At 53.3% G+C, this 19,733-nt stretch overlaps 1 protein-coding gene across 1 annotated transcript in view; it reads left to right on the top strand.

Moving 5' to 3' along the window:
• The window catches only part of LOC116990102 (chloride intracellular channel protein 1-like), a 51,984-nt gene that overhangs the window by 29,810 nt on the left and 2,441 nt on the right, over window positions 1-19,733 (top strand). Inside the window, exons 2-5 of the mRNA XM_033047632.1 lie at window positions 9,136-9,245; window positions 11,350-11,481; window positions 12,991-13,097; window positions 18,792-18,973. Coding sequence (XP_032903523.1) covers window positions 9,136-9,245; window positions 11,350-11,481; window positions 12,991-13,097; window positions 18,792-18,973 — 531 coding nt within the window. The remainder of the gene's footprint in view (window positions 1-9,135; window positions 9,246-11,349; window positions 11,482-12,990; window positions 13,098-18,791; window positions 18,974-19,733) is intronic.

Here is a 19,733-nt window from a genome sequence, read left to right as displayed (position 1 = left end):
GTGGGCCGAAGGGCCTGTTTCCGTGCTGTATCTCTGAACAAAACTTAAATCTAAACTCCCAAGTGACAGAAGGGGAGTGCCAGCTAGCTACTGTGCTTTTGGTGGTAAAGGATCTCCACACAAATCTGTAAATATTTGAATTTCGGCAAGGAATGTGGCGGAGCCGGTGATTAAACCTAGGATATAGACCCAAAACGCTGGAGTAACTCAGCGGGACGGGCAGCATCTCCGGAGAGAAGGAATGGGTGACGTTTCGTGTCGAGACCCTTCTTTAGGCTGAGAGTCGGGGGAGAGAGGGAGGTACATAACTAAGGAAGTGCAAGGTGTGAAAACAGGGCTCAGTCAGTCAGTCAATTTTATGTGGATAGCACATTTAAAAACAACTCACGTTGACAAAAGAGCTTCACATCAGTGCAGGTACGAATGTGCTAAATACAGCGGTAGACAGACCTAACAATACATACATAAACTGTTTACAGCGCCCCCTCAGAGGGGCTCAAAAATGCTAGTGAGTAGAAATAGGTTTTACACAATAGACAATGGACAATAGGTGCAGGAGTAGGCCATTCGGCCCTTCGAGCCAGCACCGCCATTCAATGTGATCATGGCTGATCATCCCCAATCAGTACCGCGTTCCTGCCTTCTCCCCATATCCCCTGACTCCGCTATCTTTAAGAGCCCTATCCAGCTCTCTCTTGAAAGCATCCAGAGAACCAGCCTCCACCGCCCTCTGAGGCAGAGAATTCCACAGGCTCAGAACTAGGAGAAAAGGTGTTTCCTCGTCTCCGTTCTAAATGGCTTACCCCTTATTCTTAAACTGAGTGGCCCCTGGTTCTGGACTCCCCCAACATGGGGAACATGTTTCCTGCCACTAGTGTGTCCAAACCCTTAACAATCTTATATGTGGCCCACTCCTGCGCCTATTGCCTATTGAATGCTCAAAAGGAGAATTCTGGAGAACTGCAGATGCAGGTTTACACCGAAGACACACACACAAAGTGTTGGAGTAACTCAGCGGGTCAGGGAGCATCTCTGGAGAGAAGGAATGGTTGATCTCATTGGTCTGGCATCATCTCTGGAGAACAGGGAATTAACTGCAGATGTTTAAGAAGGAACTGCAGATGCTGGAAATTCGAAGGTAGACACAAAACGCTGGAGAAACTCAGCGGGTGAGGCAGCATCTCTGGAGAGAAGGAATGGGTGACATTTCGGGACGAGACCCTTCTTTAGACTTCTTCTGAAGAAGAGTCTCATCCCGAAACGTCGCCCATTCCTTCTCTCCAGAGAATTAACTGCAGATGCTAGTTTACACCAAAGATAGACATAAAATGCTGGAGTAACTCAGCGGGTCAGGGAGAATCTCTGGAGAGAAGGAATAGGTGACGTTTCGACTCGAGGCAGAGCATTTTCCACAGAGCTGGGGAATTGGAAAAACAGAGGACAGGTTTAAAATGAGAGGCAAAGATTTGATAGGAACCTGAGGGGCAATTATTTTCACACGGAGGGTGCTGGGTGTATGGAACGAGCTGCCAGAGGAGGCAGTTGAGTCAGCAACAACAGCGGCCAGTATTTCACAGCGGGAGAATTGCTGCCTTACAGCGAATGCAGCGCCGGAGACCCGGGTTCGATCCTGACTATACAATACAATATACAATACAATACAATATACAATACAAATTTATTGTCATTTGAGCCTCAGTGAGACTCAAACGAAATTTCGTTTACACAGCCATACAAACAAAGACAATGTCCTACAGACATACACACAATTAAATTCACACAAACATCCATCACAGTGAACCCACTGTGATGGAAGGCAAAGTCTTTTCTCTCCCCTGCTCGCCATGCCTCTCCCGATGGCCAAGCCCCAGGCGGGTGATGATAAGTCCCATGGCCATTTTAGGCCGCGCGGGGCGATTTACGGCCCCGCTCCCGGTCTGAAGTACAAGGTCGGAGCCCCAGCGTGCGATGGTGAGTCCCACGGCCATGAAGCCGCGCCTGGTGATGTACGGTCCCGGTCCAGGTCGTTCCAACCCCGCGACACGGGCTGGAGAAGTCGCGTTGCGGGAGCTCCGGGAAGCGGTCTCTCTCTCCCCCCGGACCCGCGAGCTCCCGATGTCCCGACAGTCCACCGGACCTGCGGCTGCGTTGCTGGAGCCTCCGAGCCCCAGGAGTCGAGTCGCAGCAGCGAGTCACCACCGCTCCCCACGCTCCGAGGCCGGCCAGCCCCACGATGGTGAGTAGTCCGCAGCTCCACAGTCTCCCGAGCCCCCGGGTCGTTCAGATTGGAGGCCGCTCCACGGTGCTAGGCCCCAACGACAACGGAGACCCGACAGGGAAAAGGTCGGGTCTCCCAGACAGGGAAGAGATTTTAATTAGTTTCCCCCTCCCCCCCGCCCCCCACATATACACATTTAAAACCAGTATTAAAAAACACCAAACACTACATTTAACTAGACAAAAAAAAAAAAAAAAAAAAAGACAGACAGGCTGTAGGGGCCGCTGCAACGGGTGAGTCGCGCCGCCACTACGGGTGCTGTCTGTACGGAGTTTGCATGTTCTCCCCGTGACCTGCGTGGGTTTTCTCCGGGATCTTCGGTTTCCTCCCACACTCCAAAGAGGTGCAGGTTTGTAGGTTAATTGGCTTGGTAAATGTAAAAATTGTCCCTAGTGGGTGTAGGATGGTGTTAGTGTGCGAGGATCGCTGGTCGGCACGGACTCGTTGGGACGAAGTTTCTCCTCTCTCACCCAAAAGAACAGGGATGTTATACCGAGCTTTTATAAGGCGCTGGTCAGACTGAATTTGGAGCATTGTGAGCAGTGTGTAGAATTTAACAGGTTGCCCATCTGTGGTTTGTGGAAAGGTTCTTCTGGACCAACACCTTTGACCACAAGTCCATCGGGCAGTGGTCAGCATGGAATGTCCTGCAAGCAGTAAGCATGCAGGTACAGCAGGCAGTGAAGAAAGCGAATGGCATGTTGGCCTTCATAACAAGAGGAGTCGAGTATAGGAGCAAAGAGGTCTTGTACACTCTGGAGTTTAGAAGGATGAGAGGTTATCTCATTGAAACGTATAAGATTATTAAGGGTTTGCACACGCTAGAGGCAGGAAACGTGTTCCCCGATGTTGGGGGAGTCCAGAATCAGGGGCCACACACAGTTTAAGAATAAGGGGTCGGCCATTTAGAAGGGAGACGAGGAAACACTTTTTCTCACAGAGAGTTGTGAGTCTGTGGAATTCTCTGCCTCAGAGGGCGGTGGAGGCAGGTTCTCTGGATACTTTCAAGAGAGAGCTAGATAGGGCTCTTAAAGATAGCGGAGTCAGGGGATATGGTGAGAAGGCAGGAACAGAGTACTGATTGGGGATGATCAGCCATGATCACATTGAATGGCGGTGCTGGCTCGAAGGGACAAATGGCCTCCTCCTGCACCTATTGTCTAGTGTGTGTGTGTAGGATAGTGTTAGTGTGCGGGGATCGCTGGTCAGCGCGGACTCAGTGGGCCGAAGGGCCTGTTTCCGTGCTGTATCTCTGCACAAAACTTAAATCTAAACTCCCAAGTGACAGAAGGGGAGTGCCAGCTAGCTACTGTGCTTTTGGTGGTAAAGGATCTCCACACAAATCTGTAAATATTTGAATTTCGGCAAGGAATGTGGCGCAGCCGGTGGTTAGACCCAGGATATAGACCCAAAACGCTGGAGTAACTCAGCGGGACGGGCAGCATCTCCGGAGAGAAGGAATGGGTGACGTTTCGTGTCGAGACCCTTCTTCAGGCTGAGAGTCGGGGGAGAGAGGGAGGTACATAGATAAGGAAGTGCAAGGTGTGAAAACAGGGCTCAGTCAGTCAGTCAATTTTATGTGGATAGCACATTTAAAAACAACCCACGTTGCCCCAAAGTGCTTCACATCAGAGCAGGTACGAATGTGCTAAATACAGCGGTAGACAGACCTAACAATACATACATAAACTGCTTACAGAGGGGCTCAAAAATGCTAGTGAGTAGAAATAGGTTTTAGACAATAGACAATGGACAATAGGTGCAGGAGTAGGCCATTCGGCCCTTCGAGCCAGCACCGCCATTCAATGTGATCACGGCTGATCATCCCCAATCAGTACCCCGTTCCTGCCTTCTCCCCATATCCCCTGACTCCGCTATCTTTAAGAGCCCTATCCAGCTCTCTCTTGAAAGCATCCAGAGAACCGGCCTCCACCGCCCTCTGAGGCAGATAATTCCACAGGCTCAGAACTAGGAGAAAAGGTGTTTCCTCGTCTCCGTTCTAAATGGCTTACACCTTTTTCTTAAACTGAGTGGCCCCTGGTTCTGGACTCCCCCAACATGGGGAACATGTTTCCTGCCACTAGTGTGTCCAAACCCTTAACAATCTTATATGTGGCCCACTCCTGCGCCTATTGCCTATTGAATGCTCAAAAGGAGAATTCTGGAGAACTGCAGATGCAGGTTTACACCGAAGACACACACACAAAGTGTTGGAGTAACTCAGCGGGTCAGGGAGCATCTCTGGAGAGAAGGAATGGTTGATCTCATTGGTCTGGCATCATCTCTGGAGAACAGGGAATTAACTGCAGATGTTTAAGAAGGAACTGCAGATGCTGGAAATTCGAAGGTAGACACAAAATGCTGGAGAAACTCAGCGGGTGAGGCAGCATCTCTGGAGAGAAGGAATGGGTGACATTTCGGGACGAGACCCTTCTTTAGACTTCTTCTTCTGAAGAGTCTCATCCCAAAACGTTGCCCATTCCTTCTCTCCAGAGAATTAACTGCAGATGCTAGTTTACACCAAAGATAGACACAAGATGCTGGAGTAACTCAGCGGGTCAGGCAGCATCTCTGGAGAGAAGGAATAGGTGACGTTTCGACGCGAGGCAGAGCATTTTCCACAGAGCTGGGGAATTGGAAAAACAGAGTACAGGTTTAAAATGAGAGGCAAAGATTTGATAGGAACCTGAGGGGCAATTATTTTCACACGGAGGGTGCTGGGTGTATGGAACGAGCTGCCAGAGGAGGCAGTTGAGTCAGCAACAACAGCGGCCAGTATTTCACAACGGTAGAGTCGCTGCCTTACAGCGAATGCAGCGCCGGAGACCCGGGTTCGATCCTGACTACGGGTGCTGTCTGTACGGAGTTTGCACGTTCTCCCCGTGACCTGCGTGGGTTTTCTCCGAGATCTTCGGTTTCCTCCCACACTCCAAAGACCTGCAGGTTTGTAGGTTAATTGGCTTGGTAAATGTAAATATTGTCCCTAGTGGGTGTAGGATAGTGTTAGTGTGCAGGGATCGCTGGTCGGCACGGACCCGGTGGGCCGAAGGGCCTGTTTACATGCTGTATCTCTGAACTAAAACTAAAATCACACTAAACCACTGAGGGCCAATTAGCCGATAGACAACAGGTGCAGGAGTAGGCCATTCGGCCCTTCGAGCCAGCACCCCCATTCAATGTGATCGTGGCTGATCATCCCCAATCGGTACCCCGTTCCTGCCTTCTCCCCACATCCCCTATTAACATGCAATCCCGCACATTATTGGGAAGAAAAGCGACAAAGTGCTGGAGTAACTCAGTGGGACGGGCAGCATCTCTGGAGAGTGGGTCGAGTCAGAAGTCTAGTCCTAGAAATCATGGATGCATATTTTTTTAAAGGAAGAAGTGTCTCGACCCGGAACCTCACCCATTCCTTCTATCCAGAGATTCTGCCTGTCCCGCTGAGTTACTCCAGCACTTTGTGTCTTTTTTTTTTGGTAAACCAGCACTTGCAGTTCCTTGTCCATTCCTTCTGCAGTTTCCATTACTGCAAATGTCTGTTTTCTATATCTATTTATATTGTCTGCTTTGCATATACTTCCTGTTATACTTTCACTTCATCAAATATTACTATCGCCTTATCTCTCAGCCCGTTAGTAGACCAATGGGCGGCATGGTGGTGCAGCGGTAGAGTTGCTGCCTCACAGTTGCTGCTGGTTCAGGTCCTATCTGGCAGACAGAACCATGCGTGTAAGCCTTGCTGGCTTTGAATCCTCCTCCACTCCCATGGTATATGGGGTTCCACAGGGCTCAATTTTAGGGCCCCTGCTCTTCTCTCTATACCTACTTCCTCTGGGCTCAATTTTAAGAAGGCATGGCATCTCCTTTCACTTTTACGCAGATGATAGCCAGTTATATATGCCACTCAGGAAAGAAGACGACTATTCTCTAAAATCACTTCTGTCTTGTCTTGAGGACATTAAGTCCTGGATGGCCTTAAACCTTCTGGGACTTAATGAAGAGAAGACAGAGGTGATTTTGTTTGGCCCCAATGGCTGCCGTGAACCTCCCTTTGTTGACTTGGGTCCACTGGCATTGTCTGTGGACCCAAGCCAACAGTTTTGAACCTGGGTTTTAGGATGGACGGTGATTTTAAACTAGATAAACAAATAGGCGCGGTGGGTAAGTCCAGCTTCTTTCACCTAAGGTAGCTGGCAAAGGTGAAGCCCATCCTCGAGCGGCAGCATTTTGAAACAGTAATCCATGCCTTTATTACATCTAGGCTGGATTACTGTAACGCACTCTACTCTGGAGTCGCACGAGCTTCATTGGCTCGTCTCCAGCTGGTTCAAAATGCTGCCGCTCGCCTTTTGACCGGAACTCGAAAGAGGGAGCACATTACGCCAATTTTGGCCTCCCTTCACTGGCTCCCAGTGCACTTTCGAGTTCATTTCAAAATTCTTTTATTTGTTTTCAAATCGTTGAATGGGCTCGCCCCGCCTTACCTCTCTGAGCTGCTCCACCTATATGCTCCTGCCCGGTGCCTCAGGTCAGCTGATCAGCTGCTCCTTGAGGTACCAAGGTCTAAGCGGAAGCTCAGAGGGGATAGAGCCTTTTCTGTTGCTGCTCCGGCACTCTGGAACACCTTGACGTTGCACATCAGACAGGCCCCCTCACTGTCCATCTTCAAATCCTCCCTAAAAACACATTTTTATTCTTTGGCTTTCGACACTGGTTGAGGCATTGCTCCTGTTCTTAGTGCTTTTAATGTCTTTTAATTTTTAGTGTGTTTTTTATAGTCCTTCGTTTTACGGTTTTTAATGGTTTTTAATGGTTTGTAATAGCTTTTTGTCCATGAGTTCTCATGTACAGCACTTTGTGGCAACTGCAGTTGTTTAAAGTGCTTTATAAATAAAGTTATTATTATTATAGCGCCGGAGACCCAGGTTCCATCCCGACCACGGGCGCTGTCTGTACGGAGTTTGCACGCTCTCCCCGTGACCCGCGTGGGTTTTCTCCGAGATCTTCGGTTTCCTCCCACACTCCAAAGACGTGCAGGTTTGTAGGTTTAATTGGCGTGGTGTATGTGAAAAATGTCCCTGGTGTGTGTAGGATAGTGTTAGTGTGCGGGGCGATCGCTGGTCGGTGTGGGCCGAGGGGCCTGTTTCCGCACTGTATCGCTAAACTAAACTACGGTATGTGATCGATGGTTAGCACAGACTCGGTGGGCCGAAGGGCCTGTTTCTGCGCCGTATCTGTAAACAAAAACTAAAAACTAAACATTCCTCCCCCCACACCCCCCACCCCCCCCCTCAGGTGGGACTAGTGTAGATGAGACATGTTGGCCGGTGTGGGCAAGTTGGGCCGAAAGGCCTGTTTCCAAACTGTATCACTCTTTTGTAATAGACAATAGGTGCAGGAGTAGGCCCTTCGGCCCTTCGAGCCAGCACCGCCATTCAATGTGATCATGGCTGATCATCCCCAATCAGTACCCCGTTCCTGCCTTCTCCCCATATCCCCTGACTCCACTATCTTTAAGAGCCCTATCTAGCTCTCTTTTGAAAGTATCCAGAGAACTGACCTCCACCGCCCTCTGAGGCAGAGAATTCCACAGACTCACAACTCTCTGTGAAAAAGTGTTTCCTCATCTCCGTTCTAAATGGCCAACCCCTTATTCTTAAACTGTGTGGCCCCTGGTTCTGGACTCCCCCAACATCAGGAACATGTTTCCTGCCTCTAGCGTGTCCAAACCCTTAATAATCTTATATGTCTCAATGAGATGCCCTCTCATCCTTCTAAACTCCAGAGTGTACAAGCCCAGCCGCTCCATTCTCTCAGCATATGACAGTCCCGCCATCCCGGGAATTATCCTTGTGAGCCTACGCTGCACTCCCTCAATAGCAAGAATGGCCTTCCTCAAATTAGGAGACCAAAACTGCACACAATGCTCCAGGTGTGGTCTCACTAGGGCCATGTACAACTGCCGAAGGACCTCTTTGCTCCTATACTCAACTCCTCATGTTATAAAGGCCAATTGGCTTTCTTCACTGCCTGCTGTACCTGCATGCTTACTTTCTTCACTGCCTGCTGCACCTGCATGCTTACTTTCCTAGACTGATGAACTTTCATAGACTGATGAACAAGGACCCCCTTTTCCCATCTAGATAGTTGGGCCGAAGGGCCTGTTTCCCCGCTGGAAGACTATCTCATTCCCAAGCCAATTAACCTGCAAAGCTGCACGTCTTTGGAGTGTGGGAGGAAACCAGAGCACCCGGAGAAAACCCACGCAGGCCACGAGGCAGATCATGTATCTGTACACTGTGGACGCCTCGATTGTAATCATGTGTTGTCTTTCCGCTGACTGGATAGCACGCAACAAAAAAGCTTTTCACTGCACCTCTCCACACGTGAGAGTAAACTGAACCAGCGATCTCCTCCGCGCACTAACACTACCCTGAACACAAACAAGCCCACCGGGTCCGCGCCGACCAACGATCCCCGCACACTAACACTATCCTACACCCACTAGGGACAATGTTTACATTTACCACAAGCCAATTAACCTACAAACCTGCACGTCTCTGGAGTGTGGGAGGAAACCGAAGATCTCGGAGAAAACCCGCGCAGGTCGCGGGGGGAGCGTACAAACTCTGTACAGACAGCACCCGTAGCCGGGATCGAACCAGGGTCGACGGCACTGCATTCGCTGTAAGGCAGCAACTCTACCGCTGAGCCACCGTGCAGACTTGACATCATGTTTCATTGTCTTCTACCTCTCCCCCTCCCCCTCCCCCTCCCCCTCCCCCTCCCCCTCCCCCTCCCCCTCCCCCTCCCCCCCCCCCTCCCCCTCCCCCTCCCCCTCCCCCTCCCTCCCACAGGCTGGCAGTGATGGCCAGAGCATTGGGAACTGCCCATTCTCCCAGCGTCTCTTCATGGTTCTCTGGCTGAAGGGAGTCACCTTCAACGTCACCACATTGGATATGAGGAAGTGAGTGGTGTGCACGAGATCCCTCCCCCTCCCCCCCACCCTCCTCCCCCTCCTCTCTCCCCCCCCCTCCCCCTCTCCTCCCCCCCCCTCCCCCTCTCTCTCCCCCCCACCCCCTCTTCTCTCCCCCCCTCCCCCTCTCTCTCCCCCCTCCCCCTCTCTCTCCCCCCCCCTCCCCCTCTCTCTCCCCCCCTCCCCCTCTCTCCCCCCCTCCCCCTCTCTCCCCCCCCTCCCCCTCTCTCCCCCCCTCCCCCTCTCTCCCCCCCTCCCCCTCTCTCTCCCCCCCTCCCCCTCTCTCTCCCCCCTCGAAGGACATTCTTGCTATTGAGTGAGCGCAGCGTAGGTTCACCAGGTTAATTCCCGGGATGGCGGGACTGCCATATGCTGAGAGAATGGAGCGGCTGGTCTTGTACACTCTGTGGAGTTTAGAAGGATGAGAGGGCATCTCATTGAAACAAAAAATATTATTAAGGGTTTGGACACGTTAGAGGCAGGAAACATGTTCCCGATGTTGGGGGAGTCCAGAACCAGGGGGCCACACAGTTGAAGAATAAGGGGTAAGCCATTTAGAACGGAGACGAGGAAACACTTTTTCACACAGAGAGTTGTGAGTCTGTGGAATTCTCTGCCTCAGAGGGCGGTGGAGTCCGGTTCTCTGGATACTTTCAAGAGAGAGCAAGATAGGGCTCTTAAAGATAGCGGAGTCAGGGGATATGGGGAGAAGGCAGGAACGGGGTACTGATTGGGAATGATCAGCCATGACCACATTGAATGGCGGTGCTGGCTCGAAGGGCCGAATGGCCTACTCCCTGCGCCTGTTGTCTATTGTCCCCGTAACCTCTGACACCCAGAAAAGACACAAAAATGCCCCGGCATCTCAGCTTCTGGTGAGTGAGATGGGCACAGAGGAGGTAGTTGAAGCTGGGACTATTGCAACGTTCAAGAAACAGTTGGACAGGTACATGGATAGGACAGGTTTGGAGGGATATGGACCAAGCGCGGGCCGGTGGGACTAGTATAGCCGGGACATTGTTGGCCGGTGTGGGCAAGTTGGGCCGAAGGGCCTGTTTCAAGTCAAGTCAAGTACAGGGTCTTGGTGAGACCACACCTGGAGTATTGCGTACAGTTTTAGTCTCCAAATCTGAGGAAGGACATTATTGCCATAGAGGGAGTGCAGAGAAGGTTCACCAGACTGATTCCTGGGATGTCAGGACTGTCTTATGAAGAAAGACTGGATAGACTTGGTTTTTACTCTCTAGAATTTAGGAGATTGAGAGGGGATCTTATAGAAACTTACAAAATTCTTAAGGGGTTGGACAGGCTAGATGCAGGAAGATTGCTCCCGATGTTGGGGAAGTCCAGGACAAGGGGTCACAGCTTAAGGATAAGGGGGAAATCCTTTAAAACCGAGATGAGAAGAACCTTTTTCACACAGAGAGTGGTGAATCTCTGGAACTCTCTGCCGCAGAGGGTAGTCGAGGCCAGTTCATTGGCTATATGTAAGAGGGAGTTAGATGTGGCCCTTGTGGCTAAGGGGATCAGAGGGTATGGAGAGAAGGCAGGTACGGGATACTGAGTTGGATGATCAGCCATGATCATATTGAATGGCGGTGCAGGCTCGAAGGGCCGAATGGCCTACTCCTGCACCTATTTTCTATGTTTCTATAGAATATATATATATACACACACATGAATAAACAGATAAAGTGCAATAGGCTGTTATAGTTCAGAGTTTGTTTGAAGTTGTGTTTAATAGCCTGATGCCTGTGGGGAAGCAGCTATTCCTGAACCTGGTTGTTGCAGATTTAAGGCTCCTGTACCTTCTACCTGAAGGTAGCGGGGAGATGAGTGTGTGGCCAGGATGGTGTGGGTCCTTGATGACGCTGCCAGCCTTTTTGAGGCAGCGACTGCGATAGATCCCCTCGATGGTGGGGAGGTCAGAGCCGATGATGGACTGGGCAGTGTTTACTACTTTTTGTAGTCTTTTCCTCTCCAGGGCGCTCAAGTTGCCGAACCAAGCCACGATGCAACCGGTCAGCATGCTGTATCACTCCGTGACTCTAACCCTGACCTGTTTTTCCTCCCCTTCGAACGTTGCGGAATTTAGGAAATTCGAGAACCAGTTCCTGCAGGACTTGGCCCCCGGGGCCCAGCCGCCGTTCCTGCTGTACGACAACGAGGTGAAAACGGACACCAACAAAATCGAGGAATTCCTGGAGGAAATTCTCTGCCCTCCCAAGTACGTTCTCTAACTCAACGCCCCACTGGATGAAAAATATGCTTGACAATAGACAATAGGTGCAGGAGGAGGCCATTCGGCCCATCGAGACAGCACCATCATTCAATGTGATCATGGCTGATCATCCCCAATCAGTACCCCGTTCCTGCCTTCTCCCCATATCCCCTGACTCCACTATGTTTAAGAGCCCTATCTAGCTCTCTCTTGAAAGCATCCAGAGTGAGACCACACCTGGAGTATTGTGTGCAGTTTTGGTGTCCAAATTTGAGGAAGGACATTCTTGCTATTGAGGGAGTGCAGCGTAGGTTTACATGGTTAATTCATGGGATGGCGGGACTGTCATATGCTGAGAGAATAGAGCGGCTGGGCTTGTACACTCTGGAGTTTAGAAGGATGAGAGGGTTTCCTATTGAAACATATCAGATTGTTAAGGGCTTGGACATGCTAGAGGCAGGAAACATGTTCCCGATTTTGGGGGAGTCCAGAACCAGGAGCCACACACAGTTTAAGAATAAGGGGTAAGTCATTTGGAACGAAGACGAGGAAACACTTTTTCTCACAGAGAGTTGTGAATCTGGAATTCTCAGCCTCAGAGGGCGGTGGAGGCCGGTTCTCTGGATACTTTCAAGAGAGAGCTGGATAGGGCTCTTAAAAATAGCGGATTCAGGTGATATGGGGAGAAGGCAGGAACGGGGTACTGATTGGGGATGATCAGCCATGATCACATTGAGGGAGTGCAGCGTAGGTTTACAAGGTTAATTCACGGGGTGGCGGGACTGTCATATGCTGGGAGAATGGAGCGGCTGGGCTTGTACACTCTGGAGTTTAGAAGGATGAGAGGATATCTTTTAGAAATATATGTGTGTGTGTGTGTATGTATGTGTGTGTGTGTATATATATATATATATATATATATGTGCATGTATGTATGTATGTATATATGTATGTATATATATATGTATGTATATATATGTATGTATATATATATGTATGTATGTATATATATGTATGTATGTATATGTGTGTATGTATGTGTATGTATGTATGTATGTGTATGTATGTATGTGTATGTATGTATGTATATATGTATGTATATATATGTGTATATATATGTATGTATATATATGTATGTATATATATGTATGTGTATATATGTATGTATATGTATGTATATATGTATATGTATATATGTATATGTATGTATATGTATATGTATATGTATATATATATATGTATATGTATGTTATAAAATTGTCCCTAGTGGGTGTAGGATGGTGTTAACGTGCGGGGATCGCCAATTATGCCCGGTGGGCCGAAGGGCCTGTTTCTGCGCTGTATCTCCAAACTAAAACTAAAACTCGAGGCCCAGCGCTGTCAAAGTTGACAGATGCTGCGTGGAAACAGGCCCTTCGGCCCACAGAGTCTACGCCGACCAGCGATCGCCCAGTCACACTAGTTCTATGTTCTCCCCTGTACCTCTTTTGACATGCGTGCTGTTTCTCTCGGCAGGTACCCTCGTCTTGCAGCAAGGAATCCAGAGTCCAACACTGCCGGTAACACTGTCTTCTCCAAGTTCTCTGCCTACATCAAGAACTCCAACCCTGCAACGAACGACAGTGAGTCGAACACTTTTTATTAATCAAAAAAAAAATTGTTGGCCTTTATAACAAGAGGAATCGAATCGAGCAAAGAGGTCATTCTGCAGTTGTACAGAGCCCTGGTGAGACCACACCTGGAGTATTGTGTTGTTTTGGCCTGTTTGACCTTTATAACAAGAGGAGTTGAGTATAGGAGCAAAGAGGTCGCTTCTGCAGTTGTACAGGGGCCTAGTGAGACCACACCTGGAGTATTGTGTGGTTTTGGCCTGTTTGGCCTTTATAACAAGAGGAGTTGAGTATAGGAGCAAAGAGGTCACTTCTGCAGTTGTACAGAGTCCTCGTGAGACCACACCTGGAGTATTGTGTGTAGTTTTGGTCCCCTAATTTGAGGAAGGACATTCTTAGACCACTTCATCAGTCTAAGAAAGTAAGCATGCAGGTACAGCAGGCAGTGAAGAAAGCGAATGGCATGTTGGCCTTCATAACAAGAGGAGTCGAACGTAGGAACAAAGAGGTCCTTGTACAGTTGTACAGAGTATTGTGGAGTATACCTGGGGTATTGTGTGCAGTTTTGGTCCCCTAATTTGAGGAAGGACATTCGTGCTATTGAGGGAATGCAGCGTAGGTTTACAAGGTTAATTCCCGGGATGGCGGGACTGTCATATGCTGAGAGAATGGAGCAGCTGGGCTTGTATACTCTGGAGTTTAGAAGGATGAGATGGGGATCTCGTTGAAACATATAAGATTATTAAGGGTTTGGACACGCTAGAGACAGGAAACATGTTCCCGATGTTGGGGGAGTCCAGAACCAGGGGCCACACACAGTTTAAGAATAAGGGGAAAGCCATTTAGAACGGAGACGAGGAAACACTTCTTAGAAACATAGAAAATCGGTGCAGGAGGAGACCATTCGGCCCTTCGAGCCAGCACCGCCATTCATTTTGATCATGGCTGATCGTCCCCAATCAATAACCCGTGCCTGCATTCTCCCCATATCCCTTGACTCCACTAGACCCTAGAGCTCTATCAAACTCTCTCTTAAATCCATCCAGTGATTTGGCCTCCACTGCCCTCTATGGCAAGGAATTCCACAAATTCACAACTCTCTGGGTGAAAAAGTTTTTTCTCACCCCAGTCTTAAATGGCCGCACAGTTTAAGAATAAGGGCGAGCCATTAGAACAGAGACGAGGAAACACTTTTTCCCCCAGAGAGTTGTGAGTCTGTGGAATTCTCTACCTCAGAGGGCGATGGAGGCCGGTTCTCTGGATACCTTCAAGAGAGAGCTAGATAGGGCTCTTAAAGATAGCGGAGTCAGGGGATATGGGGAGAAGACAGGAACGGGGTAATGATTGGGGATGATCGGGGATGATCAGCCATGATCGCATTGAATTTTGGTGCCAAAGATCCTATAGCAGAGCAAGATAGGCTACTCCTGCGAAATGCAATGGACTGACGTGTAGTACGCTATGGAGGGGATCATAAGCATTTTTCCACGCCCATTTTAGTAACCTGAGCCTACCTGACCCGACCCGACTCGCAGTGTAATCAATGTTGCGGGGCAACAGTTTGTGTGGGTTAGATTCATAAATTTGTCAGTTCATACTTCTTGTCAACAATAACATTTGATTCTGGTAATTGTCTTTTTTAATGTTTTTTAAATCATTTCTTTTTAAATGGCTCACAAGCAGTGTTTTAGTTGATTTTATAGTAACCGGAACCGACCCGACTCGCAGGGTGATTGACATTGCGGAACTTTTTGTGCGTGATATAGGGTTAGATTCATAATTCTGTTAGTTCATAATTCTGTTAATTCTTGTTAAAGAATAAAATGTTTATAAACACACATACATGAAATTATATAAATGTATATATCATATAACACACACAATTATATTTCTTCTGATCCAATAATGAACTTTATTTCAGACTAGACAAGAGATATTAAATAAGAAACATTGTAAATAAGAAACATTGTAAACCTCCCCGCAACTTCACACACACCAGGCCTTATCCCCCCCGGCACTCCCTCGCTGCCCCCTCACTACAATGTCTCCCCCCCTTCCTATGCCCCGCTGCCCCGCACTCTCTCTCCCCGCTGCCCCGCACTCTCTCTCCCCGCTGCCCGCACCGCACTCTCTCTCCCCCGCTGCCCCCACTCTCTCTCCCGCTGCCCCGCACTCTTCTCCCCGCAGCCCCGCACTCTCTATCCCCCTGCCCCCCGCTGCCCCGGCCACGCCTTCCTCCCGCTGCCCCGCACTCCTCCGCGCCCCCGCACTCTCTCTCCCCGGCTGCCCCGCACTCTCTCTCCCCGCTGCCCCGGGCCCCGGCACTCTCTCCCCGCAGCCCCCGCACTCTCTTCCCCGCTGCCCCCGCACTCTCTTCCCCGCTGCCCCGGGCCCCGCACTCTCTCTCCACGCTGCCCCGCACTCTCTCCCGCTGCCCCCGCACTCCCTCTCCTGCTTGCCCCCGCACTCCCTCTCCCCGCTTGCCCCCGCACTCCCTCTCCCGCTGCCCCCGCACTCACTCTCCCCGCTGCCCCCGCACTCCCTCTCCCCGCTGCCCCCGCACTCTCTCTCCCGCAGGCCCCCCGCACTCTCTCCTCCCGCTGCCACCGCACTCTCTCTCCCCGCTGCCCCGGGCCCCCGGCACTCTCTCTCCCCGCTTGCCCGCACTCTCTCCCCGCGCCCCCGCACTCCCTCTCCCCGCTGCCCCCGCACTCACTCCTCCCCGCTGCCCCCCAGCACTCACTCTCCCCGCTGCCCCCGCACTCACTCTCCCCGCTGCCCCCGCACTCCCCTCTCCCCGCTGCCTCCCCGCCACTCCCTCATCCCCGTCTGCCCCCGCACTCCTCTCTCCCCGGCTGCCCCCGCACTCCCTATCCCGCTGCCCCCCCAGCCACTCCACTCTCCCGCTGCCCCGCAACTCACTCTCCCCGCTGCCCCCGCATCACTCTCCCGCTCTGCCCCCGCCCATCATCTCTCCCCGCCTGCCACGGGCCCCGCACTCCATCTCCCACGCTTGCCCCGGGCCCCGCAACTCCCTCTCCCCGCTGCCCCGCACTCCCTCTCCCCGCTGCCCCGCACTCCCTCTCCCCGCCTGCCCCGCATCACTCTCCCGCTGCCCGGGCCGCACTCACTCTCCCCGCTGCCCACGCACTCCCTCTCCCGCTGCCCCCGCCACTCCCTCTCCCCGCTGCCCCCGCACTCCCTCTCCCCGCTGCCCCCGCACTCACTCTCCCTGCTCACGGGCCCCGCACTCACTCTCCCCGCTGCCCCCCGCACTCTCTCTCCCCCGCTGCCCCCGCACTCTCTCTCCCCGCTTGCCCCGGGCCCGCACTCTCTCTCCCCCGCTGCCCCAGCACTCCCTCTCCCCGCTGCCCCCGCACTCTCTCTCCCCGCTTGCCCCGCACTCTCTCTCCCCGCTGCCCCCGCACTCTCTCTCCCGCTGCCCCGGGCCCCGCACTCCTCCTCCCCGCTGCCCCGCACTCTCTCCCCGCTGCCCCCGCACTCCTCTCCCCCGCGCCCCCGCCACTCCCTCCCCACGCTTTGCCCCGCACTCTCTCTCCCCGCTGCCCCCGCACTCTCTCCCCGCTGCCCCCGCACTCCCTTCTCCCCGCTGCCCCCGCACTCTCTCTCCCCGCTGCCCCCGCACTCCTCTCCCCGCTGCCCCCGCACTCTCTCTCCCGCTGCCCCCGCACTCTCTCCCCGCTGCCCCCGCACTCCCTCTCCCCGCTGCCCCGCACTCCCTCTCCCTGCTGCCCCCGCACTCCCTCTCCCCGCTGCCCCCGCACTCTCTCTCCCCGCTGCCCCCGCACTCCCTCTCCCCGCTGCCCCCGCACTCACTCTCCCCCGCTGGCCCCGGGCCCCCGCACTCACTCTCCCCGCTGCCCCACGCACTCACTCTCCCCGCTGCCCCCGCACTACCTCTCCCCGCCTGCCCCCGCCACTCCCCTCCCCTGCTGACCCCGCACTCACTCTCCCCGCTTGCCCCCGCCACCTCACTCTCCCCGCTGCCCCCGCAACTCATCCTCCCGCTGCCCCCGCACTCTCTCTCCCCGCTGCCCCGCCACTCACTCTCCCCGCTGCCCCGGGCCCCGCACCTTCACTCTCCCCGCTGCCCCCGCACTCACTCTTCCCCGCCTGCCCCCGCACTCACTCTCCCCGCTGCCCCCTGCCACTCCCTCTCCCCGCTGCCCCCGCACTCACTCTCCCCGCTGCCCCCGCACTCACTCTCCCCGCTGCCCCCGCACCTCACTCTCCCCCGGCTTGCCACCCGCACTCCCTCTCCCCGCTGCCCCCGCACTCTCTCTCCCCGCTGCCCCCGCACTCCCTCTCCCCGCTGCCCCCGCACTCACTCTCCCCGCTGCCCCGGGCCCCGCACTCACTCTCCCCGCTGCCCCCGCACTCACTCTCCCGCTGCCCCCGCACTCCCTCTCCCCGCTGCCCCCGCACTCCCTCTCCCCGCTGCCCCCGCACTCACTCTCCCCACTGCCCCCGCACTCACTCTCCCCGCTGCCCCCGCACTCACTCTCCCCGCTGCCCCCGCACTCACTCTCCCCGCTGCCCCCGCACTCACTCTCCCCGCTGCCCCGGGCCCCGCACTCCCTCTCCCCGCTGCCCCCGCACTCCCTCTCCCCGCTGCCCCCGCACTCCCTCTCCCCGCTGCCCCCGCACTCACTCTCCCCGCTGCCCCCGCACTCACTCTCCCCGCTGCCCCCGCACTCACTCTCCCCGCTGCCCCCGCACTCACTCTCCCCGCTGCCCCCGCACTCACTCTCCCCGCTGCCCCGCTGCCCCCGCACTCCCTCTCCCCGCTGCCCCCGCACTACTCTCCCACGCTGCCCCCGCACTCACTCTCCCCGCTGCCCCCGCACTCACTCTCCCCGCTGCCCCGGGCCCCGCACTCACTCTCCCCGCTGCCCCGCACTCCCTCTCCCCGCTGCCCCCGCACTCACTCTCCCCGCTGCCCCGCACTCACTCTCCCCGCTGCCCCCGCACTCCCTCTCCCCGCTGCCCCGGGTCCCGCACTCTCTCTCCCCGCTGCCCCGGGCCCCGCACTCTCTCTCCCCGCTGCCCCGGGCCCCGCACTCTCTCTCCCCGCTGCCCCGCACTCTCTCTCCCCGCTGCCCCCGCACTCTCTCTCCCCGCTGCCCCGCACTCTCTCTCCCCGCTGCCCCCGCACTCTCTCTCCGCGCTGCGGATCCAATCTTTGGCCGGAAGCAAGAGGGCGGAGCAAAATGGCGGAACAAGATGGCGGGGGCAGGTTGCTAAAATGAGTCATAAAATCGCCCATGAATCCGCCCATGAGCGTACTACACGTTAGCGTGAGAGTAACCCATCTTGCTCTGCTATAAGATCTTTGGTTGGTGCTGGCTCGAAGTGCCGAATGGCCTACTCCTGCACCTGTTGTCTACTGTCTATGGCCCCCTGGTGTCCAAACTAATACTGCAAGATATATCTGGACATATGGCTATATGGTGATCACAAATTTCACTGTACCAATTGGTACATGTGACTATATATGTTGTCTTGTCTCTTGACTTGGACAAAATAATACAACATGCCAACATTAACCAGCCAGAACACAGATAAATGTGAGGTGTTGACTTTTGGGAAGTCAAACCAGGGAGTCACGTTGGTGGTTAACGGCAGCAACTTGCAAGCTGATGATCCTTTTTCTTCCCTCCGTCTCCACGCACGCGCGCGCGCCAGCGTTGGAGAAGGGGCTGGTGAAGTCGTTGGGCAAGCTGGACGAATATCTGAACTCGGCCTTGCCCGAGGAGATCGACGAGAACTCTGCCGAGGACATCGGCGTGTCCACCCGGAAGTTCCTGGACGGCAACGAGCTGACACTTGCCGACTGCAACCTCCTGCCCAAACTCCACATCGTACAGGTAAGCAAGTCGACCGAGACCACCTCACCTTGGGACATTAGACGTTGCAGTGTGCTATTGCAGTGTTTGACCTACAGGGGGAGGTTGAGCAGGCTGGGACTCTATTCCTGGGATCGCAGGAACATAGACAATAGGTGCAGCAGGAGGCCATTCGGCCCTTCGATCCAGCACCGCCATTCATTGTGATCATGGCTGATCGTCCCCAATCAATAACCCGTGCCTGCCTTCTCCCCATATCCCTTGATTCCACCAGCCCCTAGAGCTCTATCTAACTCTCTCTTAAATCCATCCAGTGACTTGGCCTCCACTGCCCTCTGTGATCAGGGAATTCCACAAATTCACAACTCTCTGGGTGAAAACGTTTTTTCTCACCTCAGTCTTAAATGGCCTCCCCTTTATTCTAATAACTGTGGCCCCTGGTTCTGGACTCGCCCAACATTGGGAACATTTTACCTGCATCTAGTTTGACCAGTCCTTTTATAAATTTATATGTTTCTATAAGGTCCCCCCTTTTTTTTCTCATTTCAGTCCTATAGGGGGATACATTTCAGGATACTTAGAAGGATGAGAGGGTATCTTATTGAAACATATGAGATGAGGTTAATTCCCGGGATGGCGGGACTGCCATATGCTGAGAGAATGGAGCGTTAGGGCTTGTACACTCTGGAGTTTAGAAGGATGAGAGGGCATCTTATTGAAACACAAAAGATTGTTAAGGGTTTGGACACGCTAGAGGCAGGAAAAATGTTCCCGATGTTGC

The sequence above is a fragment of the Amblyraja radiata genome, chromosome 30, assembly GCF_010909765.2.
Source record: "Amblyraja radiata isolate CabotCenter1 chromosome 30, sAmbRad1.1.pri, whole genome shotgun sequence".
Taxonomy (NCBI): Eukaryota; Metazoa; Chordata; class Chondrichthyes; order Rajiformes; family Rajidae; genus Amblyraja; species Amblyraja radiata.
This window is presented reverse-complemented; position numbering and strand designations above follow the sequence as displayed.